The sequence below is a fragment of the Pristiophorus japonicus genome, chromosome 7 (genome assembly GCF_044704955.1).
Source record: "Pristiophorus japonicus isolate sPriJap1 chromosome 7, sPriJap1.hap1, whole genome shotgun sequence".
NCBI lineage: Eukaryota > Metazoa > Chordata > Chondrichthyes > Pristiophoridae > Pristiophorus > Pristiophorus japonicus.
In genome coordinates this window covers 248592785-248617733 of record NC_091983.1, presented here as the reverse complement: position 1 = coordinate 248617733, position 24949 = coordinate 248592785, and the positions used below count along the sequence as shown (strand labels likewise).

Sequence of the window (24949 nt, the reverse complement as noted above, 5' to 3'; positions counted from 1 at the left end):
TCCATGGCCCCGCCCCTCCCTATCTCCATGGCCTCGCCCCTCCCTTCTCCATGGCCTCGCCCCTCCCTATCTCCATGGCCTCGCCCCTCCCTATCTCCATGGCCTCGCCCCTCCCTATCTCCAACATCATCCAGCTCCACAACCCTCCAAGATCACTACACTCCTCTAATTCTCATTCTGCTGCCTGGGCCCCGACTCGGGAATTCCCTCCCGAAACACCACCCCCCCTCCCCCCTCCCTAAACACCACCCCCCCCTCCCCCCTCTCTGAACCGACACGCCACCCCCCCCTCGCTCGCGCTCTCTCACTCTCTCTCACTCTCTCTCACTCTCTCTCAATCTCTCGCTCTCTCACTCGCTCTCTCACTCGCTCTCTCACTCAATCTCTCAATCTCTCAATCTATCAATCTATCAATCTATCACTCTATCACTCTATCACTCTATCACTCTATCACTCTATCACTCTATCACTCTATCACTCTCTCACTCTCTCACACTCTCACTCCTCACTCCTCACTCCTCACTCTCTCACTCTCTCACTCTCTCACTCCTCACTCTCTCACTCTCTCACTCTCTCACTCTCTCACTCCTCACTCCTCACTCTCTCACTCCTCACTCTCTCACTCTCTCACTCTCTCACTCTCTCACACTCTCACACTCTCACTCTCTCACACTCTCACTCCTCACTCTCTCACTCTCTCACTCTCTCACTCTCTCACTCTCTCTCTCTCACTCTCTCACTCTCTCACTCTCTCACTCCTCACTCCTCACTCTCTCACTCTCTCACTAGCGTATCCAGCGATCGCCGCAGTCTGACACACGGCCCGGAGGAGGCCTGGGGCTTCACGCCATCACTGAGCTGCAGAGGACAGGAGTGCCTAGCACCAACGATTCACCAAAATATGCCTACACCCTCCAGCAAGATGCCAAATATGGTAAACATATCGTTCGCGAATCCCTTCTTCCCGGGTCAGCGCTCAGAACTGGGGCGAGGGGAAATTGCAAACAATTGATTGGTTTGATAGAGAATGAGAAGATTGGATACACAGTCAGCCCCATCGCTGTCCCATCAAACACTCCCAGGGCAGGTACAGCACGGGGTTAGATACAGAGTAAAGCTCCCTCTACACTGTCCCATCAAACACTCCCAGGGCAGGTACAGCACGGGGTTAGATACAGAGTAAAGCTCCCTCTACACTGTCCCATCAAACACTCCCAGGGCAGGTACAGCACGGGGTTAGATACAGAGTAAAGCTCTCTCTACACTGTCCCATCAAACTCTCCCAGGGCAGGTACAGCACGGGGTTAGATAGAGTAAAGCTCCCTCTACACTGTCCCATCAAACACTCCCAGGGCAGGTACCGCACAGGTTAGATACAGAGTAAAGCTCCCTCTACACTGTCCCATCAAACACTCCCAGGGCAGGTACCGCACAGGTTAGATACAGAGTAAAGCTCCCTCTACACTGTCCCATCAAACACTCCCAGGGCAGGTACAGCACGGGTTAGATACAGAGTAAAGCTCCCTCTACACTGTCCCATCAAACACTCCCAGGGCAGGTACAGCACGGGTTAGATACAGAGTAAAGCTCCCTCTACACTGTCCCATCAAACACTCCCAGGGCAGGTACAGCACGGTGTTAGATACAGAGTAAAGCTCCCTCTACACTGTCCCATCAAACACTCCCAGGGCAGGTACAGCACGGGTTAGATACAGAGTAAAGCTCCCTCTACACTGTCCCATCAAACACTCCCAGGGCAGGTACAGCACGGGTTAGATACATAGTAAAGCTCCCTCTACACTGTCCCATCAAACACTCCCAGGGCAGGTACAGCACGGGTTAGATACAGAGTAAAGCTCCCTCTACACTGTCCCATCAAACACTCCCAGGGCAGGTACAGGGGGTTAGATACAGAGTAAAGCTCCCTCTACACTGTCCCATCAAACACTCCCAGGGCAGGTACAGCATGGGTTAGATACAGAGTAAAGCTCCCTCTACACTGTCCCATCAAACACTCCCAGGGCTGGTACAGGGAGTTAGATACAGAGTAAAGCTCTCTCTACAATGTCCCATCAAACACTCTCAGGGCAGGTACAGGGGGTTAGATACAGAGTAAAGCTCCCTCTACACTGTCCCATCAAACACTCCCAGGGCAGGTACAGGGGGTTAGATACAGAGTAAAGCTCGCTCTATTCTGCACTCTCTGACTGCGAGTGCTATCTTGCTGGTGCTGCCTCTGCAGTGAGGGTGAACCTGTGTGTGTTTGTTTTCCAGTGTTTAGTCCCTGCCAGGCCACTGTACTGGCACTGTACCTGGATCATTCTCTGGTGGAGGAGGTGGGGGAAGGGCAGCGATGCAGTGTCATTCTGGACCAAACCAACTTCTACTGCGAGCAGGGGGGGCAGAGCCATGACCGGGGCTATTTTGTGCGGGTGGGTCATCCGGTAAGTCTGAGCTGCAGATATTTGTATGTCAATGGTTGTTTGGTCATTCCGTGCTGCCCCTCCGACAGTCCCTGTGCGGTTTAGCAACTCCTCGTGTACTCTAGTGATGCTCCAGATGCCTGGTCATGGAGCACTGCTCACCGCTACACTGGGACTGTGCTAACCCGTACAGTGGGGCGGTGCTCCCTCAGTACTGCCCCTCCGACAGTGCGCAGCTCCCTCAGTACTGCCCCTCCGACAGTGCGCCGCTCCCTCAGTCCTGCCCCTCCGACAGTGCAGCGCTCCCTCAGTACTGCCCCTCCGACAGTGCGCCGCTCCCTCAGTCCTGCCCCTCCGACAGTGCAGCGCTCCCTCAGTACTGCCCCTCCGACAGTGCGCCGCTCCCTCAGTCCTGCCCCTCCGACAGTGCAGCGCTCCCTCAGTACTGCCCCTCCGACAGTGCGCCGCTCCCTCAGTCCTGCCCCTCCGACAGTGCAGCACTCCCTCAGTACTGCCCCTCCGACAGTGCAGCGCTCCCTCAGTACTGCCCCTCCGACAGTGCGCCGCTCCCTCAGTACTGCCCCTCCGACAGTGCGCCGCTCCCTCAGTACTGCCCCTCCGACAGTGCAGCACTCCCTCAGTCCTGCCCCTCCGACAGTGCGGCACTCCCTCAGTCCTGCCCCTCCGACAGTGCGGCACTCCCTCAGTACTGCCCCTCCGACAGTGCGGCACTCCCTCAGTACTGCCCCTCCGACAGTGCGGCACTCCCTCAGTACTGCCCCTCCGACAGTGCACCGCTCCCTCGTTACTCCACTGGAGTGTAGGCCTGGATCATGTGCTGAGGTGGAGTTTGAGCACCTGGCTGAGAGTGCAGCCACCAAGCTGGGTTCATTGGCACCAGCCTGCTGTGTTGGGGAGCTCTGGTTCACCGGGATATCAGAAACGGGAGGGACTGATGAAAATGGCCGCAAGACCCAGTTACAATGTGGTTTCCCTCAGGATGTTCTGCTCCCGGTGGAGGATGTACAGACAGCTGGAGGGTTCGTGATCCACACAGTCTGTGTACTGGACACACTACACCTTGGAGATAGACTCAACCTGTTTGTGGACGAGGTAATTTAACCAAGCTCATGTTCGCTGCACAATTGTACCACTGATAATATGGACTGTGGCTGTTTGGCAGTGATCAGTGTGACCGTGTTGTAATGTGGTCCTGTAACAGGTCTGTGTTTGAGTGGTCTGTGTCGTAATGTGGTCCTGTAACAGGTCTGTGTTTGGTCTGTGTCGTAATGTGGTCCTGTAACAGGTCAGTGTTTGAGTGGTCTGTGTCGTAATGTGGTCCTGTAACAGGTCTGTGTTTCAGTGGTGTGTCGTAATGTGTTCCTGTAACAGTCTGTGTATAAGGGGTCTGTGTTGTAATGTGTTCCTATAACAGTCTGTGTTGTAATGTGATTCTGTAACAGTCTGTGTATGAGGGGTCTGTGTTGTAATGTGGTCCTGTGACAGGCTTTCACTGTAGAAACTGTGCGTGCACGGTATTTTGAATGGGCCGCACATGGCCAAAAGACTGGTGGGTGTAGTACTGTTGTCCTGTATCTATTGCTCCCCAGGTCCAGCGTGTTGCCTGCATGGTGAAGCACACAGCCACCCACCTGCTGAACTTCGCCCTGCGCTGTGTGCTGGGTGACCACACTGAGCAGAGAGGCTCGCACATCACCGCCCAGAGACTGCGCTTCGATGTCAGTATCAAGGTACAGACCGCCTCCCCTCCCCCAGTGTTCCCCGGCTCTGCCTCCCCTCCCCCAACACCGCCTCCCCTCCCCCAGTGTTCCCCGACACCGCCTCCCCTCCCCCAGTGTTCCCCGACACCGCCTCCCCTCCCCCAACACCGCCTCCCCTCCCCCAGTGTTCCCCAACACCGCCTCCCCTCCCCCAGTGTTCCCCAACACCGCCTCCCCTCCCCCAGTGTTCCCCGGCACCGCCTCCCCTCCCCCAACACCGCCTCCCCTCCCCCAACACCGCCTCCCCTCCCCCAGTGTTCCCCGACACCGCCTCCCCTCCCCCCGACACCGCCTCCCCTCCCCCCGACACCGCCTCCCCTCCCCCCGACACCGCCTCCCCTCCCCCAGTGTTCCCCGGCACCGCCTCCCCTCCCCCAGTGTTCCCCGACACCGCCTCCCCTCCCCCAGTGTTCCCCGGCACCGCCTCCCCTCCCCCAGTGTTCCCCGACACCGCCTCCCCTCCCCCAGTGTTCCCCGGCACTGCCTCCCCTCCCCCAGTGTTCCCCGGCACCGCCTCCCCTCCCCCAGTGTTCCCCGGCACCGCCTCCCCTCCCCCAGTGTTCCCCGGCTCTGCCTCCCCTCCCCCAGTGTTCCCCGGCTCTGCCTCCCCTCCCCCAGTGTTCCCCGGCACCGCCTCCCCTCCCCCAGTGTTCCCCGGCACCGCCTCCCCTCCCCCCGGCACCGCCTCCCCTCCCCCAGTGTTCCCCGGCACCGCCTCCCCTCCCCCCGGCACCGCCTCCCCTCCCCCCGGCACCGCCTCCCCTCCCCCCGGCACCGCCTCCCCTCCCCCGGTGTTCCCCGGCACCGCCTCCCCTCCCCGCGACACCGCCTCCCCTCCCCCCGGCACTGCCTCCCCTCCCCCCGACACCGCCTCCCCTCCCCCCGGCACTGCCTCCCCTCCCCCCGGCACTGCCTCCCCTCCCCCAACACCGCCTCCCCTCCCCCCGGCACCGCCTCCCCTCCCCCCGGCACCGCCTCCCCTCCCCCCGGCACCGCCTCCCCTCCCCCCGGCACTGCCTCCCCTCCCCCCGGCACTGCCTCCCCTCCCCCCGGCACCGCCTCCCCTCCCCCCGGCACTGCCTCCCCTCCCCCAACACCGCCTCCCCTCCCCCCGGCACCGCCTCCCCTCCCCCCGACACCGCCTCCCCTCCCCCCGGCACTGCCTCCCCTCCCCCCGGCACTGCCTCCCCTCCCCCCGGCACCGCCTCCCCTCCCCCCGGCACTGCCTCCCCTCCCCCCGGCACTGCCTCCCCTCCCCCAACACCGCCTCCCCTCCCCCCGGCACCGCCTCCCCTCCCCCCGGCACCGCCTCCCCTCCCCCGGTGTTCCCCGGCACCGCCTCCCCTCCCCGCGACACCGCCTCCCCTCCCCCAGTGTTCCCCGGCACTGCCTCCCCTCCCCCCGACACCGCCTCCCCTCCCCCCGGCACTGCCTCCCCTCCCCCCGGCACTGCCTCCCCTCCCCCAACACCGCCTCCCCTCCCCCAGTGTTCCCCGACACCGCCTCCCCTCCCCCAGTGTTCCCCGGCACTGCCTCCCCTCCCCCCGACACCGCCTCCCCTCCCCCCGACACCGCCTCCCCTCCCCCCGACACCGCCTCCCCTCCCCCCGACACCGCCTCCCCTCCCCCCGACACCGCCTCCCCTCCCCCCGACACCGCCTCCCCTCCCCCCGACACCGCCTCCCCTCCCCCCGACACCGCCTCCCCTCCCCCAGTGTTCCCCGACACCGCCTCCCCTCCCCCCGACACCGCCTCCCCTCCCCCCGGCACCGCCTCCCCTCCCCCAGTGTTCCCCGGCACCGCCTCCCCTCCCCCCGGCACCGCCTCCCCTCCCCCCGGCACCGCCTCCCCTCCCCCGGTGTTCCCCGGCACCGCCTCCCCTCCCCCAGTGTTCCCCGGCACCGCCTCCCCTCCCCGCGACACCGCCTCCCCTCCCCCAGTGTTCCCCGGCACTGCCTCCCCTCCCCCAACACCGCCTCCCCTCCCCCAGTGTTCCCCGGCACCGCCTCCCCTCCCCCCGACACCGCCTCCCCTCCCCCCGACACCGCCTCCCCTCCCCCCGGCACCGCCTCCCCTCCCCCCGACACCGCCTCCCCTCCCCCCGACACCGCCTCCCCTCCCCCCGGCACTGCCTCCCCTCCCCCCGGCACTGCCTCCCCTCCCCCAACACCGCCTCCCCTCCCCCCGGCACTGCCTCCCCTCCCCCCGACACCGCCTCCCCTCCCCCAGTGTTCCCCGACACCGCCTCCCCTCCCCCAGTGTTCCCCGGCACTGCCTCCCCTCCCCCAGTGTTCCCCGGCACTGCCTCCCCTCCCCCCGGCACTGCCTCCCCTCCCCCCGGCACCGCCTCCCCTCCCCCCGACACCGCCTCCCCTCCCCCAGTGTTCCCCGACACCGCCTCCCCTCCCCCCGGCACTGCCTCCCCTCCCCCCGACACCGCCTCCCCTCCCCCCGACACCGCCTCCCCTCCCCCCGGCACTGCCTCCCCTCCCCCAACACCGCCTCCCCTCCCCCAGTGTTCCCCGACACCGCCTCCCCTCCCCCCGACACCGCCTCCCCTCCCCCAGTGTTCCCCGACACCGCCTCCCCTCCCCCAGTGTTCCCCGACACCGCCTCCCCTCCCCCAGTGTTCCCCGACACCGCCTCCCCTCCCCCAGTGTTCCCCGACACCGCCTCCCCTCCCCCAGTGTTTCCCGACACCGCCTCCCCTCCCCCAGTGTTCCCCGACACCGCCTCCCCTCCCCCCGACACCGCCTCCCCTCCCCCCGACACCGCCTCCCCTCCCCCAGTGTTCCCCGACACCGCCTCCCCTCCCCCAGTGTTCCCCGACACCGCCTCCCCTCCCCCAGTGTTCCCCGACACCGCCTCCCCTCCCCCAGTGTTCCCCGACACCGCCTCCCCTCCCCCAGTGTTCCCCGACACCGCCTCCCCTCCCCCGGTGTTCCCCGGCACCGCCTCCCCTCCCCCCGGCACCGCCTCCCCTCCCCCCGGCACCGCCTCCCCTCCCCCCGACACCGCCTCCCCTCCCCCCCCCCCCCCAGTGTTCCCCGGCACCGCCTCCCCTCCCCCGGTGTTCCCCGACACCGCCTCCCCTCCCCCGGCACCACCTCCCCTCCCCCAGTGTTCCCCGGCTCTGCCTCCCCTCCCCCCGGCACCGCCTCCCCTCCCCCAGTGTTCCCCGGCACCGCCTCCCCTCCCCCAGTGTTCCCCGACACCGCCTCCCCTCCCCCAGTGTTCCCGGGCAGTGCTGCCCTGAGTCGGGCCGGGCTCTGGAGCTACCATTGCTGGTATCTCGCCCCCCCCCCCCCCTGGTGTACGCTGTCTGGCGCCCCCCCCGGTGCACCCGTCTGGCAGGTCTGTTTCCCGGTGTCTGAGTGGCCGGTCTTCAGGTGGAGTTTGGTGTGCGGGAGATCCCATCCAGCAGTGAGGGTTGTGAGAACACCTCCCTCCGAACTGGCTCCATTGGTTTGTCCCACGGAGCAGCGGACGTGTCTCGCGGTGCTGGTTTGGATCCCAGTCTGTGCTGAGGTCACTGATCTGGGTTAATGCCACGGACCCAAACCTGCTCACTGCCCAGAGTATGTGGGCATTCTTTAGTGAGGACAGGATTAAAATCGGGCAAAGCCACCCCTGCCCCAGACTCCCCCACCCCCCAGATGCCCATCCCCCTGCCCCGTTCTGATCCCGTTCACACATTGATTCTGATCCAGAACTAGCCGCGCCTCTAGCCAAGCTGTTCCAGTACAGCTACAACACAGGCATCTACCCGACAATGTGGAAAACTGCCCAGGTATGTCCTGTCCACAAAAAGCAGGACAAATCCAATCCGGCCAATGACCGCCCCATCAGTCTATTCTCAATCATCAGCAAAGTGATGGAAGGTATTGTCAGCAGTGCTATCAAGTGGCACTTACTCACCAATAACCTGCTCACCGAGGCTCAGTTTGGGTTCCGTCAGGACCACTCGGCTCCAGGCCCCATTACAGCCTTGGTCCAAACATGGACAAAAGAGCTGAATTCCAGAGGTGAGGGGAGAGTGACTGCCCTCGACATCAAGGCAGCATTCGACCGAGTGTGGCATCAAGGAGCCCGAGTAAAACTGAAGTCGATGGGAATCGGGAGGAAAACTCCCCACTGGCCGGAGTCACAGGATATCGCTGCAGGAGTTTCTCGGGGGGGGGGGGGTGTCCTCGGCCCAAACAACTTGAGCGGCTCCATCAATGACCTTCCCTCCATCATGAGGTCAGAAGTGGGGATGTTCGCTGATGACTGCAGTTTTTTCTATTTGTTCCAGGGATGTGGGTGTCGCTGACAAGGCCGGCATTTATTGCCCATCCCTGATTGTCCTTGAGAAGATGATGGTGTGTCTACTTCTTGAACCGCTGCAGTCCATGTGGTGAAGGTGCTCCCACAGTGCTGTCAGGGAAGGAGTTCCAGGATTTTGACCCAGTGACGATGAAGGAACAGCGATATATTTCCAAGTCAGGATGGCCTGTGACTTGGAGGGGATTCTGAAGGTGGCCTTCTCGGTGGTAGAGGTCAGGCTTGAGCTGGTAATTGGCAAATAACATTCACGCCATACAAGTGCCAGGCAATGACTATCTCCAACAAACGGGAGTCTAACCACCTCCCCTTGATATTAAACGGCATTCCCATCGCCGAATCCCCCACATCCTGGGGGTCACCATTGACCAGAAACTTAACTGGACCAGCCACATAAATACTGTGGCTACAAGAGCGGGTCAGAGGCTGGGTATTCTGCGGTGAGTGTCTCACCTCCTGACTCCCCAAAGCCTTTCCACCATCTATAAGGCACAAGTCAGGAGTGTGATGGAATACTCTCCACTTGCCTGGATGAGTGCAGCTCCAACAACACTCGAGAAGCTCGACACCATCCAGGACAAAGCAGCCCGTCCCCCACCTTCAACATTCACTCCCTCCACCACCGGCGCCCCCTGGCTGCAGTGTGCACCATCTACAAGATGCACTGCAGCAACTTGCCACGGCTCCTTCGGCAACACTTCCCAAATCCAACTCTACCATCTAGAAGGTCAAGGGCAGCAGGCCCAGGGGAACACCATCATCTCCACGTTCCCCTCCAAGGGAATGAGGGACTTGGAGCAGAGAAGATTGAAAGGAGATTTGATAGAGGTGTTCAAAATCATGAGTGGTCTAGACAGAGTAGATGGAGAGAAACTGTTCCCATTGGCAGAAGGGTCGAGAACCAGAGGACACAGATTTAAGGTGATTGGCAGAAAGGCGACATGAGGATAAACCTTTTTACTCAGCGAGTGGTTAGGATCTGGAATGGATCTGCCTGATGCAAACTCAATCACAGCTTTCAAAAGGGAATTGGATAAGTACCTGAAGGAAAAAACTTTGCAGGGCTGCGGGGGAGTGGGACTGGCGGAAGTGCTCTTGCAGAGAGCCGGCACGGGCTCGACAGGCCGAATGGCCTCCTGTGCTGTCACCATTCTATGACTAAGTTACACACCATCCTAACTTGGAAGCATATCGTTGTTCCTTCATCGTCGCTGGATCAAAATCCTGGAACTCCCTCCCTAACAGTCCTTCACCACACGGACTGCAGAGGTACATGAAGGTGTCTCGGCACACCTTCTCAAGGGGTTCGGGATGGGCAATAAATGCCGGCCTTGCCAGCCACGCCCACGTCCTGGAAGCGAATTAAAAAAGTTAAGATGTTGACTCTGATCCTGATGTAGTTAATGCGCTGATTCTGATTGTAATACAGGCTCCAATCACCAAACAGCAGCTGGAGGAAGTGGAGCACATCGTGCAGGATGTGATCCGAAGGGACGAGGATGTGTACACGGCAGAGGTCTCTTTAAATCACGTCAAAGCAATCCCAGGGCTGAGGACAGTCGATGAGGTAACGGCATCTAGACTGACCGTACACCCGACTTCTGTACACCCCACACTCCCTCAGTACTGCCCCTCCGTCAGTGCGGCTCTCCCTCAGTACTGCCCCTCCGTCAGTGCGGCTCTCCCTCAGTACTGTCCCTCCGACAGTGCAGCACTCCCTCAGTACTGTCCCTCCGACAGTGCGGCTCTCCCTCAGTACTGCCCCTCCGTCAGTGCGGCTCTCCCTCAGTACTGCCCCTCCGACAGTGCGGCTCTCCCTCAGTACTGCCCCTCCGACAGTGCGGCTCTCCCTCAGTACTGTCCCTCCGTCAGTGCGGCTCTCCCTCAGTACTGCCCCTCCGACAGTGCGGCTCTCCCTCAGTACTGTCCCTCCGACAGTGCAGCTTCCGACAGTGCGGCGCTCCCTCAGTACTGTCCCTCCGACAGTGCGGCTCTCCCTCAGTACTGCCCCTCCGTCAGTGCAGCTCTCCCTCAGTACTGCCCCTCCGACAGTGCAGCTCTCCCTCAGTACTGCCCCTCCGACAGTGCAGCTTCCCTCAGTACTGCCCCTCTGACAGTGCTGCACTCCCTCAGTACTGTCCCTCCGACAGTCCCTCAGTACTGCCCCTCTGACAGTGCTGCACTCCCTCAGTACTGTCCCTCCGACAGTGCAGCACTCCCTCAGTACTGCCCCTCCGACAGTGCGGCACTCCCTCAGTACTGTCCCTCCGACAGTGCAGCACTCCCTCAGTACTGCCCCTCCGACAGTGCAGCTCTTCCTCAGTACTGCCCCTCCGACAGTGCAGCTCTCCCTCAGTACTGCCCCTCCGTCAGTGCAGTGCTCCCTCAGTACTGCCCCTCCGTCAGTGCAGCACTCCCTCAGTACTGCCCCTCCGTCAGTGCAGTGCTCCCTCAGTACTGTCCCTCTGTCAGTGCAGTGCTGAGGGATCACTGCACTGTAGTGTCTGCTCCCGATCAGCAGCAGGAACCCTGGGTGATTGTTGTCGGGAACCAGTGGATGTTGTGTATTTGGACTTCCAGAAGGCATTTGACAAGGTGGCACATAAAAGGTTACTGCACAAGATAAAAGTTCACGGGGTTGGAGGTAATATATTAGCATGGATAGAGGATTGGCTTAAGAATCGAAAACAGAGAGTCGGGATAAATGTTTCATTCTCGGGTTGGCAATCAGTAACTAGTGGGATGCCGCAGGGATCAGTGCTGGGACCCCAACTATTTACAATCTATATTAACGACTTGGAAGGAGGGACCGAGTGTAACGTAGCCAAGTTTGCTGACGATACAAAGATAGGAGGAAAAGCAATATGTGAGGAGGACACACAAAATCTGCAAAACATAGAAAATAGGTAAAGGAGCAGGCCATTCGGCCCTTCGAGCCTGCACCACCATTCAATATGATCATGCAACTTTAGTACCCCACTCCCGCTTTCTCTCCCTATTCTCTTAGCCGTAAGGGGCCACATCTAACTCCCTTTTGAAAATATCCAACGAACTGGACTCCACAACTTTCTGTGGTAGAGAATTCCACAGGTTCACCACTCTCTGGGTGAAAAAGTTTCTCCTCATCTCGGTCCTAAATGGCTTACCCCTTATCCTTAGACTGTGATCCCTGGTTCTGGACTTCCCCAACATCGGGAACATTCTTCTTGCAACTAACTTGTCCAGTCCCGTCATAATTTTATATCTTTCTGTGAGATCCCCTCTCATTCTTCTAAATTCCAGTGAATATAAGTCTAGTCAATCCAGTATTTCTTCATATGTCAGTCCTGCCATCCCGGGAATCAGTCTGGTGAACCTTCGCTACACTCCTTCAATAGCAAGAACGTCCTTCCTCAGATTAGGAGACCAAAACTGTACACAATACTCAAGGTGTGGTCTCACCAAGGCCCTGTAAACTGCAGTAAGACCTCCCTGCTCTTATACTCAAATCCTCTCACTATGAAGGCCAGCATGCCATTTGCTTTCTTTACTGCCTGCTGTACCTGCATGCCTACCTTCAGTGACTGATGTACCATGACACCCAGGTCTCTTTGCACCTCCCCTTTCACTAATCTGTCACCATTCAGATAATCTGCCTTCCTGTTTTTGCCACCAAAGTGGATAACCTCACATTTATCCACTTTATACTACATCTGCCATACATTAGCCCACTCACCTAACCTGTCCAAGTCACCCTGCAGCCTCTTAGCATCCTCCTCACAGCTCTCACTGCCACCCAGCTTAGTGTCATCTGCAAACTTGGAGATATTACATTCAATTCCTTCGTCTAAATCATTAATGTATATTGTAAATAGCTGGGGTCCCAGCACTGAACCTTGCGGCACTCCACTAGTCACTGCCTACCATTCTGAAAAGGACCCGTTTATTCCTACTCTTTGCTTCCTGTCTGCCAACCAGTTCTCTATCTACGTCAGTACATTACCCCCAATACCATGTGCCTTAATTTTGCACACCAATCTCTTGTGTGGGACCTTGTCAATAGCCTTTTGAAAGTCCAAATACACCACATTCACTGGCTCTCCCTTGTCCACTCTACTAGTTACATCCTCAAAAAAAACTCCAGAAGATTTGTCAAGCATGATTTCCCTTTCATAAATCCATGCTGACTTGGACCGATCCTGTCACTGCTTTCCAAATGCGCTGCTATTACATCCTTAATAATTGACTCCAGAATTTTCCCCACTACTGATGTCAGGCTAACCGGTCTATAATTACCCGCTTTTTTAAAAAGTGGTGTTACATTAGCTACCCTCCAGTCCATAGGAACTGATCCAGAGTCGATAGACTGTTGGAAAATGATCACCAATGCAGCCACTATTTCTGGGGCCACCTCCTTAAGTACTCTGGGATGCAGACTCTCAGGCCCCGGGGATTTATCGGCCTTCAATCCCATCAATTTCCCTAACACAATTTCCAGCCTAATAACGATATCCTTCAGTTCCTCCTTCTCACTAGACCCACTGTCCCCGAGTACATCCAGATGGTTATTTGTGTCTTCCTTCGTGAAGACAGAACCAAAGTATTTGTTCAATTGGTCTGCCATTTCTTTGTTCCCCATTATAAATTCACCTGAGTCCGACTACAAGGGACCTACGTTTGTCTTCACTAATCTTTTTCTCTTCACATATCTATAGAAGCTTTTGCAGTCGGTTTTTATGTTCCCAGCAAGCTTCCTCTCGTACTCTATTTTCCCCCTCCTAATTAAACCCTTTGTCGTCCTCTGCTGAATTCTAAATTTCTCCCAGTCCTCAGGTTTGCTGCTTTTTCTGGTCAATTTTCTGCCTCTTCCTTGGATCAAACACTATCCTTAATTTCCCTTGTTAGCCACGGTTGAGCCACCTTCCCCGTTTTATTTTTACTCCAGACAGGGATGTACAATTGTTGAAGTTCATCATGTGATCTATAAATGTTTGCCATTGCCTATCCACCGTCAACCCTTTAAGTATCCTTTGCCAGTCTATTTTAGCCAATTCACGTCTCATACCATCGAAGTTACCTTTCCTTAAGTTCAGGACATTGGTTTCTGAATTAACTGTGTCACTCTCCATCTTAATAAAGAATTCTACCATATTATGGTCACTCTTCCCCAAGGGGCCTCGCATAAAAAGATTGCTAATTAATACCTTCTCATTACACATCACCCAGTCTAGGATGGCCAGCTCTCTGGTTGGTTCCTCGACATATTGGTCTTGAAAACCATCCCTAATACACTCCAGGAAATCCTCCTCCACCGCATTGCTACCAGTTTGCTTAGCCCAATCTATATGTAGATTAAAGTCGCCCATGATAACTGCTGTACCTTTATTGCACACATCCCTTATTTCTTGTTTGATGCTGTCCCCAACCTCACTACTACTGTTTGGTGGCCTGTACACAACTCCCACCATCGTTTTCTGCCCTTTGGCACCGTGGCTGGCTCTGTTGCACAGGAGGGCAGGAAAAAGAGTGGGAGAGCTATAGTGATAGGGGATTCAATTGTAAGGGGAATAGATTGGCGTTTCTGCAGCCGCGAACGAGACTCCAGGATGGTATGTTGCCTCCCTGGTGCAAGGGTCAATGATGTCTCGGAGCAGGTACAGGACATTCTGAAAAGGGAGGGTGAACAGCCAGTTGTCATGGTGCATATAGGTACCAATGATATAGGTAAAAAACGGGAAATGCTAGTAGTAGTGAGGTTGGGGACAGCATCAAACAAGAAATAAGGGATGTGTGCAATAAAGGTACAGCAGTTATCATGGGCGACTTTAATCTACATATTGATTGGGCTAACCAAACTGGTAGCAATACGGTGGAGGAGGATTTCCTGGAGTGTATTAGGGATGGTTTTCTAGACCAATATGTCGAGGAACCAACTAGAGAGCTGGCCATCCTAGACTGGGTGATGTGTAATGAGAAGGGACTAATTGGCAATCTTGTTGTGCGAGGCCCCTTGGGGCAGAGTGACCATAATATGGTAGAATTCTTTATTAAGATGGAGAGTGACCCAGTTAATTCAGAAACTAGGGTCCTGAGCTTAAGGAAAGGTAACTTTGATGGTATGAGACGTGAATTGGCTGGAATAGACTGGCAAATGATGCTTAAAGGGTTGACGGTGGATAGGCAATGGCAAACATTTAAAGGTCACATGGATGAACTTCAGCAATTAAACATCCCTGTCTGGAGTAAAAATAAAATGAGGAGGGTGGCTCAACCGTGGTTAACAAGGGAAATTAAAGATAGTGTTCGATCCAATGAAGAGGCATATAAATTGGCCAGAAAAAGCAGAAAACCTGAGGACTGGGAGAAATTTAGAATTCAACAGAGGAGGACAAAGGGTTTAATTAAGAGGGGGAAAATAGAGTAAGAGAGGAAGCTTGCTGGAAACATAAAAACTGACTGCAAAAGCTTTTATAAATATGTGAAGAGAAAAAGATTAGTAAAGACAAATGTAGGTCCCTTGCAGTCGGATTCAGGTGAATTTATAATGGGGAACAAAGAAATGGCAGACCAATTGAACAAATACTTTGGTTCTGTCTTCACGAAGGAAGACACAAATAACCATCTGGAGGTACTAGGGGACCGAGGGTCTAGTGAGAAGGAGGAACTGAAGGATATCCTTATTAGACGGGAAATTGTGTTCGGGAAATTGATGGGATTGAAGGCCGATAAATCCCCGGGGCCTGATAGTCTGCATCCCAGAGTACTTCAGGAAGTGTCCCTAGAAATAGTGGATGTATTGGTGATCATTTTCCAACAGTCTATCAACTCTGGATCAGTTCCTATAGACAGGAGGATAGCTAATGTAACACCACTTTTTAAAGAAAAAGGAAGGAGAGAGAAAGCGGGTAATTATAGACCGGTTAGCCTGACATCAGTCGTGGGGAAAATGTTGGAATCAATCATTAAGGATGAAATAGCAGCACATTTGGAAAGCAGTGACAGGATCGGTCCAAGTCAGCATGGATTTATGAAAGGGAAATCATGCTTGATGAATGTTCTGGAATTTTTTGAGGATGTAACTAGTAGAGTGCACAAGGGAGAACCAGTGGATGTGGTGTATTTGGACTTTCAAAAGGCTTTTGACAAGGTCCCACACAAGAGATTGGTGTGCAAAATCAAAGCTCATGGTATTGGGGGTAATGTACTGACGTGGATAGAGAACTGGTTGCCAGACAGGAAGCAGAGAGTCGGGATAAACGGGTCCTTTTCAGAATGGCAGGCAGTGACTAGTGGATTGCCACAGGGCTCAGTGCTGGGACCCCAGCTCTTTACAATATACATTAATGATTTAGATGAAGGAATTGAGTTTAATATCTCCTAGTTGGCAGATGACACTAAACTGGGTGGCGTTGTGAGCTTTGAGGAGGACGCTAAGAGGCTGCAGGATGACTTGGACAGGTTAGGTGAGTGGGCAAATGCATGGCAGATTCAGTATAATGTGGATAAATGTGGGGTTATCCATTTTGGGGGCAAAAACATGAAGGCAGAATATTATCTGAATGGCGGCAGATTAGGAAAAGGGGAGGTACAACGAGACCTGGGTGTCATGGTTCATCAGTCATTGAAAGTTGGCATGTAGGTACAGCAGGCGGTGAAGAAGGCAAATATGTTGGCCTTCATAGCTAGGGGATTTGAGTATAGGAGCAGGGAGGTCTTACTGCAGTTGTACAGGGCCTTAGTGAAACCTCACTTGGAATATTATCTTCAGTTTTGGTCTCCTAATCTGAGGAAGGACGTGCTTGCTATTGAGGGAGTGCAGCGAAGGTTCACCAGACTGATTCCCGGGATGGCAGGACTGACATATGAGGAGAGACTGGATCAACTGGGTCTTTATTCACTGGAGTTTAGAAGGATGAGAGGGGATCTCATAGAAACGTATAAGATTCTGACGAGACTGGACAGGTTAGATGTGGGAAGAATGTTCCCGATGTTGGGGAAGTCCAGAACCAGGGGACACAGTCTTAGGATAAGTTTAGGCTATTTAGGACTGAGATGAGTTGTTAACCTGTGGAATTCTCTGTCGCAGAGAGTTGTTGATGCCAGTTCATTGGATATATTCACGAGGGAGTTAGATATGGCCCTTATGGCTAAAGGGATCAAGGGGTATGGAGAGAAAGCAGGAAAGGGGTACTGAGGGAATGACCAGCCATGATTTTATTGAATGGCGGTGCAGGCTCGAAGAGCCGAATGCCCTACTCCTGCACCTATTTTCTATGTTTCTATGTTCCTCCTTCCTGCTAGACCCTCGGTGTCCTCGTATTTTCGGGAGGTTATTTGTGTCTTCCTTAGTGAAGACAGAACCAAAGTATTTGTTCAATTGGTCTGCTAAAAGGACATAGACAGGCTAAGTGAGTGGGCAAAAATTTGGCAGATGGAGTATAATGTTGGAAAATGTGAGGTCATGCACTTTGGCACAAAAAAATCAAAGAGCAAGTTATTATTTAATTAAAGACTGCAAAATTCTGCAGTACAGTGGGACCTGGGGGTACTTGTGCATGAAACACAAAAGGATAGTATGCAGGTACAGCAAGTGATCAGGAAGGCCAATGGTATCTTGGCTTTTATTACAAAGGGGATGGAGTATAAAAGCAGAGAAGTCTTACTGCAGCTATATAAGGTATTAGTGAGGCCACACCTGGAATACTGCGTGCAGTTTTAGTTTCCATATTTATGAAAGGATATACTTGCTTTGGAGGCAGTTCAGAGAAGGTTCACTAGGTTGATTCTGGAGATGAGGGGATTGACTTATGAGGAAAGATTGAGTAGGTTGGGCCTCTACTCATTGGAATTCAGAAGAATGAGAGATGATCTTATCGAAATCTATAATATTATGAGGGGGCTTGACAAGGTGGATGCAGAGAGGATGTTTCCACTGATGGGGGAGACTAGAACTAGGGGGCATGATCTTAGAATAAGGGGCCGCCCATTTAAAATGGAGATGAGGAGAAATTTCTCCTGAGAGTTGTAAATCTGTGGAATTCGCTGCCTCAGAGAGCTGTGGAGGCTTGGACATTGAATAAATTTAAGACTGAGATAGTGTTTCTTAACGGATAAGAGGTTCTGGGGAGCAGGCGGGGAAGTGGACCTGAGTCCATGATCAGATCAGCCATGATCGTATTAAATGGCGGAGCAGGCTCGAGGGGCTGAATGGCCGACTCCTGCTCCTATTTCTAATGTTCTTATTATGGCAGTGCAGATTGATGCAGTGTGCTGTGGGGCACATCGAGGGGAGGAGGATCAGGGCGGTGTAAAACGTACCCATCCTGTTTCAGGGAGGAGGCCAGTATGTCGGCTGCTGGTTTTGAGGTAGCAGCAGCTGAGTGATGTGGATTGTGGGGACTAAGCCGCCTCCTGTTTTCCTGTATCAGATGTACCCAGACCCTGTGCGTGTGGTGTCCGTCGGGCAACCAGTTGACCGATTACTGCCTTCAGACAACAAACAACACACTTCTGTGGAGCTCTGCTGTGGGACGTGAGTAACAGCTTGTGTGTGAGAGCTTTACTCTGTCTAACCCCCTGTCCCTGTCCTGGGAGTGTTCGATGGGACAGTGTAGAGGGAACTTTACTCTGTATCTAACCCGTGCTGTACCTGCCCTGGGAGTGTTTGATGGGACAGTGTCGAGGGAGCTTTACTCTGTATCTAACCCCCTGTACCTGCCCTGGGAGTGTTTGATGGGACAGTGTAGAGGGAGCTTTACTCTGTATCTAACCCCGTGCTGTACCTGCCCTGGGAGTGTTTGATGGGACAGTGTAGAGGGAGCTTTACTCTGTATCTAACCCCCTGTACCTGCCCTGGGAGTGTTTGATGGGACAGTGTAGAGGGTGCTTTACTCTGTATCTAACCCATGCTGTACCTGCCCTGGGAGTGTTTGATGGGACAGTGTAGAGGGAGCTTTACTCTGTATCTAACCCCCTGTACCTGCCCTGGGAGTGTTTGATGGGACAGTGTAGAGGGTGCTTTACTCTGTATCTAACCCCCTGTACCTGCCCCAGGAATGTTTGATGGGACAGTGTAGAGGGCTTTACTCTGTATCTAACCCGTGCTGTACCTGCCCTGGGAGTGTTTGATGGGACAGTGTAGAGGGTGCTTTACTCTGTATCTAACCCCGTGCTGTACCTGCCCCAGGAATGTTTGATGGGACAGTGTAGAGGGCTTTACTCTGTATCTAACCCGTGCTGTACCTGCCCTGGGAGTGTTTGATGGGACAGTGTAGAGGGAGCTTTACTCTGTATCTAACCCCCTGCACCTGCCCTGGGAGTGTGTGATGGGACAGTGTAGAGGGAGCTTTACTCTGTATCTAACCCCCTGTACCTGCCCTGGGAGTGTTTGATGGGACAGTGTAGAGGGAGCTTTACTCTGTATCTAACCCGTGCTGTACCTGCCCTGGGAGTGTTTGATGGGACAGTGTAGAGGGAGCTTTACTCTGTATCTAACCCGTGCTGTACCTGCCCTGGGAGTGTTTGATGGGACAGTGTAGAGGGAACTTTACTCTGTATCTAACCTGTGCTGTACCTGCCCTGGGAGTGTTTGATGGGAGAGTGTGGAGGGAGCTTTACTCTGTATCTAACCCCCTGTACCTGCCCTGGGAGTGTTTGATGGGACAGTGTAGAGGGAGCTTTACTCTGTATCTAACCCCCTGTACCTGCCCTGGGAGTGTTTGATGGGGCAGTGTAGAGGGAGCTTTACTCTGTATCTAACCCCCTGTAACTGCCCTGGGAGTGTTTGATGGGACAGTGTAGAGGGAGCTTTACTCTGTATCTAACCCCCTGTACCTGCCCTGGGAGTGTTTGATGGGACAGTGTAGAGGGAGCTTTACTCTGTATCTAACCCCGTGCTGTACCTGCCCTGGGAGTGTTTGATGGGACAGTGTAGAGGGAGCTTTACTCTGTATCTAACCCGTGCTGTACCTGCGCTGGAAGTGTTTGATGGGACAGTGTAGAGGGAGCTTTACTCTGTATCTAACCCCGTGCTGTACCTGCCCTGTGAGTGTTTGATGGGACAGTGTAGAGGGAGATTTTCTGTGATGTTATGTGGCCGTATTAAGACTTTCTCTTCCTGCAGGCATTTGCTGCGGACTGGTCTGATCCAGGACGTGGCGATCGTATCCGAGAGGCAGCTGGGGAGGGGGATCAGCCGAATAATCGCTGTGACAGGAGTGGAGGCCAAGGAGGTGAGAGGTCAGAGGCAGCCCTCGAGCTCAGTACATACACCCCATAATGGAGCGGTTGCACCGCCTGGTAACCCCACGAGTGGAGAGCCAGTGCTCGCCGCCATTTTACAGCTGCATCCCTCTCCTCCCTATTTCTGCTCTCTCGCTCTGCCCACGCCCTCCCAGTTGCACCCACCTCGGTCCTGAGAGGGGGAAGAGGAGCCAAGAAAGACAGACCCTTCCCGGGGGAATGGCCCGAGGGATGGGAGGGTGCGGCCGGACCGCAGGATCACGCCCTGGCGGTGGGACCTGTGCCTGGCTTCAGGAGATTGCCTGGTGCGAAGGTGTTCATAAAATGATGGTTCATGTGGGCGCGGCGCGGTGCGATGGGCGCGGGCAGAACGCGGGGCAATGGTTGCGGTAAGAACGCGGGGCAATGGGTGCGGTAAGAACGCGGGGCGGTGGGCGCGAGCAGAGTGCGGGACGGTGGGCGATGGGCGCGGTAAGAACGCGGGGCGGTGGGCGCGGTAAGAACGCGGGGCGGTGGGCGCGAGCAGAGTGCGGGACGGTGGGCGATGGGCGCGGTAAGAACGCGGGGCGGTGGGCGCGGTAAGAACGCGGGGCGGTGGGCGCGGTAAGAACGCGGGGCGGTGGGCGCGAGCAGAGCGTGGGACGGTTGAGTGGAAGCCGCTGGTTGTGAACATACTTCAGGCCCAGCAGCAGTTGAGCAGGCCGCTTGCACCCTTCGTACAGACCTATGTTCTGGCGAGGAATCTATGCCCAAAATACCAATCCTTACTCCCTGCCCATCCAATACCAGCAGACACCCACTGCTTCCAAGGCGTGCTGTCAGTTAGTATTTGCACCACCTGAGGGAGTGCTGTACTGTCAGAGGTGCCGTCTTTCGGATGAGACGTGAAACTGAGGTCCCGTCTGCTCTCTCAGATGGACGTAAAAGATCCCACGACATGTGAGGCCTCGGCAGTCCCTCCCAAACCCACCACCTCTACCACCTAGAAGGACAAGGGCAGCTGGAACATGGGAACACCACCATCTCCAAGTTCCCCTCCAACTTACACACCATCCTGACTTGGTAATATATCGCCCTTCCTTCATCGTCGCTGGGTCACAATCCTGGAACTCCCTCCCTAACAGCACTGTGCGTACCTTCACCACACGGACTGCAGCGGTGACTGAACTAGAGCGGGTACAGAGGAGAGTTCCGAGGATGTTGCCAGGACTGGAGAATTTTAGCTATGAGCAAAGATTGGATAGGCTGGCTTTGTTTTCCTTGGAACAGAGGAGGCTGAGGGGAGGTTTAACTGAGGTGTATAAAATTATGAAGGACCTGGATAGGAAGGACCTATTTCCATTAGTAGAGAAGTCAATAACCAGGGGGCATAGATTTAAAGCAATTGGGAGAAGGATTAGAGAGAAGGAAGGAGTTGAGAACCTTTTTCACCTGGAGGCTGGAAGGGGTCTCAGTGCCTGAAAGGGTGGTAGAGGCAGAAGAGTTCTCCCCGGTGTCCTGACCCAATATTCATCCCTCCAACAACACCCGGAAACAGATTATCTGGTCATTAACACATTGCTGATTGTGGGAGCTTGCTGTGCACAAATTGATTGCCGCGTTTTCCACATTACAACAGTGTTCACACTTCAAAAGTACCTCTGGCTGTGTAGTGCTTTCGGATGTCCGGAGGTTGTGAAAGGCGCTATATAAATGCAAACCTTTCCTGAGGATGGGTGTGGGTCTGTGGGATCGAGGGCCTTGAACTGATGACCTGTTTGAATTTCCTGTCCCCCCAGGCACGAGAGGCGGGTCGTGTCCTCACTGAGGAAGTCGATTCTCTGTCTTTGCGGCTTAACAGCGGATTGAAGTCATTGGCAGATTCACAGAGGCTGTCGAAGGAGGTCGGACAGTTAATGGACGTGAGTATCTCTTACATCGGCCTGAGAGGGCAAACGGGACCTCGCTTTAATATCTTGGACGAAAGACAGTGCGACGCTCCCTCGGTACTGCCCCTCCAACAGTACAGCACTCCCTCAGTCCTGCCCCTCCGACAGTGCGGCACTCCCTCAGTACTGCCCCTCCGACAGTGCTGCACTCCCTCAGTCCTGCCCCTCCGACAGTGCGGCACTCCCTCAGTCCTGCCCCTCCGAAAGTGCGGCGCTCCCTCAGTCCTGCCCCTCCGACGGGTGCGGCACTCCCTCAGTCCGCCCCTCCGACAGTGCGGCACTCCCTCAGTACTGCCCCTCCGACAGTGCGGCACTCCCTCAGTCCTGCCCTCCGACAGTGCGGCACTCCCTCAGTCCTGCCCTCCGACAGTGCGGCACTCCCTCAGTCCTGCCCTCCGACAGTGCGGCACTCCCTCAGTCCTGCCCTCCGACAGTGCGGCACTCCCTCCGACAGTGCGGCACTCCCTCCGACAGTGCGGCACTCCCTCAGTCCTGCCCTCCGACAGTGCGGCACTCCCTCCGACAGTGCGGCACTCCCTCCGACAGTGCGGACGCTGTGCTGGGTGGGTTTTTGCAAGTGCGCTGAGCGCTGTGCGGTGACGGTGTGTTTGGATGTTTCAGACAGTGGACGGAGTGGTGATGCTGCACCGGGAACGGCGAGATCTGCAGGACAGGCTCCGAGCTCTACAGCGAACGGCAAACACCGCCAGCAGAAAGCTGGAGACCAGAGCGGTACGTGGGGTGGGGTTATCGAGTACTCTGAGACACGTCCTCACCCCATCCTCATTCTTGCCAATCTACTTCCTCCTTCTAGGCAGCCGAGAATGTGCGGCGGTTCCTGGAGAATCGATCGGAGCAGGCGTTGGTCGTGGATTCCTTTCCCGGCCAGTCCATCGCGGTGAGATTGTCCCACCCGCTCGGTATCTCTCTGTCTCTCCCTTCCCCCTTCCCCCTTCCCTCTGTCTCTCCCTTCCCCCTTCCCTTCCCCCTTCCCTCTGTCTCTCCCTTCCCTCTGTCTCTCCCTTCCCTCTGTCTCTCCCTTCCCTCTGTCTCTCCCTTCCCTCTGTCTCTCCCTTCCCTCTGTCTCTCCCTTCCCTCCGTCTCTCCCTTCCCTCCGTCTCTCCCTTCCCTCCGTCTCTCCCTCCCCCCCCCCCCCCGTCTCTCCCCCCCCCCCCCCCCCCGTCTCTCCCTTCTCCCCCCCCCCCGTCTCTCCCTTCTCCCCCCCCCCCGTCTCTCCCTTCTCCCCCCCCCCCGTCTCTCCCTTCTCCCCCCCCCCCCGTCTCTCCCTTCTCCCCCCCCCCCCCGTCTCTCCCTTCTCCCCCCCCCCCCCCCGTCTCTCCCTTCTCCCCCCCCCCCCCCCCGTCTCTCCCTTCTCCCCCCCCCCCCCGTCTCTCCCTTCTCCCCCCCCCCCCGTCTCTCCCTTCTCCCCCCCCCCCCCGTCTCTCCCTTCTCCCCCCCCCCCCCGTCTCTCCCTTTCCCCCCCCCCCCCCGTCTCTCCCTTTCCCCCCCCCCCCCCGTCTCTCCCTTTCCCCCCCCCCCCCCCCGTCTCTCCCTTCTCCCCCCCCCCCCCGTCTCTCCCTTCTCCCCCCCCCCCCCCCGTCTCTCCCTTCTCCCCCCCCCCCCCGTCTCTCCCTTCTCCCCCCCCCCCCGTCTCTCCCTTCTCTCTCCCCCCCCGTCTCTCCCTTCTCCCCCCCCCCCCCGTCTCTCCCTTCTCTCTCCCCCCCCCCCCCCGTCTCTCCCTTCTCCCCCCCCCCCCCTGTCTCTCCCTTCTCCCCCCCCCCCCCGTCTCTCCCTTCTCCCCCCCCCCCCCCGTCTCTCCCTTCTCCCCCCCCCCCCGTCTCTCCCTTCTCCCCCCCCCCCCCCGTCTCTCCCTTCTCCCCCCCCCCCCGTCTCTCCCTTCTCTCACCCCCCCCCCCCCGTCTCTCCCTTCTCCCCCCCCCTGTCTCTCCCTTCTCTCTCCCCCCCCCCCCGTCTCTCCCTTCTCTCACCCCCCCCCCCCCGTCTCTCCCTTCTCCCCCCCCCCCCGTCTCTCCCTTCTCCCCCCCCCCCCGTCTCTCCCTTCTCTCACCCCCCCCCCCCGTCTCTCCCTTCTCCCCCCCCCCCCCCGTCTCTCCCTTCTCCCCCCCCCCCCCGTCTCTCCCTTCTCTCACCCCCCCCCCCCCCCGTCTCTCCCTTCTCCCCCCCCCTGTCTCTCCCTTCTCCCCCCCCCCCGTCTCTCCCTTCTCTCTCCCCCCCCCCCCCGTCTCTCCCTTCTCCCCCCCCCCCCCCCGTCTCTCCCTTCTCCCCCCCCCCCCCCGTCTCTCCCTTCTCCTCCCCCCCCCCCGTCTCTCCCTTCTCCTCCCCCCCCGTCTCTCCCCCCCCGTCTCTCCCCCCCCGTCTCTCCCTTCTCTCCCCCCCCCCCCATCTCTACCTTCTCTCTCCCCCCCCCTTCTCTCCCCCTCCCCCCCCCCCCCGTCTCTCCCTTTCCCCCCCCCCCGTCCCTCCCTTCTCTCCCCTCCCCCCCCCATCTCTCCCTTCTCTCTCCTCCCCCCCCCATCTCTCCCTTCTCTCCCCTCCCCCCCCATCTCTCCCTTCTCTCCCCCCCCCCATCTCTCCCTTCCCCCCCCCTCCCCCCGTCTCTCCCCTCCCCCCCCCCCATCTCTCCCTTCCCCCCCTCCCCGTCTCTCCCTTCTCCCCCCCCCGTCTCTCCCTTCTCCCCCCCCCGTCTCTCCCTTCTCCCCCCCCCCCCCGTCTCTCCCTTCTCCCCCCCCCCCCCCGTCTCTCCCTTCTCCCCCCCCCCCCGTCTCTCCCTTCTCCCCCCCCCCCGTCTCTCCCTTCTCTCCCCTCCCCCCCCATCTCTCCCTTCTCTCCCCCCCCCCATCTCTCCCTTTCCCCCCCCCCCCCGTCTCTCCCTTCCCCCCCCCCCCATCTCTCCCTTCTCTCCTCTTCCCCCCCCCCCCGTCTCTCCCTTCTCCCCCCCCCCCGTCCCTCCCTTCTCTCCCCCCCCCCCATCTCTCCCTTTCCCCCCCCCTCCCCCCCCGTCTCTCCCCCCTCCCCCCGTCTCTCCCTCCCCCCCCTCCCGTCTCTCCCTTCTCCCGTCCCTCCCTTCTCTCCCCTCCCCCCCCCCCCATCTCTCCCCCCCCCATCTCTCCCTCCCCCCCCCCTCCCCCGTCTCTCCCTTCTCCCCCCCCATCTCTCCCTTCTCCCCCCCCCCCCCCGTCTCTCCCTTCTCCCCCCCCCGTCTCTCCCTTCTCCCCCCCCCCCCCCCCCCGTCTCTCCCTTCTCCCCCCCCCCG

General features: G+C 57.3%; 1 protein-coding gene across 1 annotated transcript in view; it reads left to right on the top strand.

Moving 5' to 3' along the window:
• Positions 1–24949, top strand: part of LOC139266715 (alanine--tRNA ligase, mitochondrial-like) — a 32136-nt gene that overhangs the window by 1203 nt on the left and 5984 nt on the right. The window contains exons 3-12 of the mRNA XM_070884301.1: positions 790–934; positions 2275–2444; positions 3423–3536; positions 4034–4174; positions 9957–10094; positions 17935–18038; positions 19629–19737; positions 21526–21648; positions 22297–22407; positions 22490–22573. Coding sequence (XP_070740402.1) covers positions 790–934; positions 2275–2444; positions 3423–3536; positions 4034–4174; positions 9957–10094; positions 17935–18038; positions 19629–19737; positions 21526–21648; positions 22297–22407; positions 22490–22573 — 1239 coding nt within the window. The remainder of the gene's footprint in view (positions 1–789; positions 935–2274; positions 2445–3422; positions 3537–4033; positions 4175–9956; positions 10095–17934; positions 18039–19628; positions 19738–21525; positions 21649–22296; positions 22408–22489; positions 22574–24949) is intronic.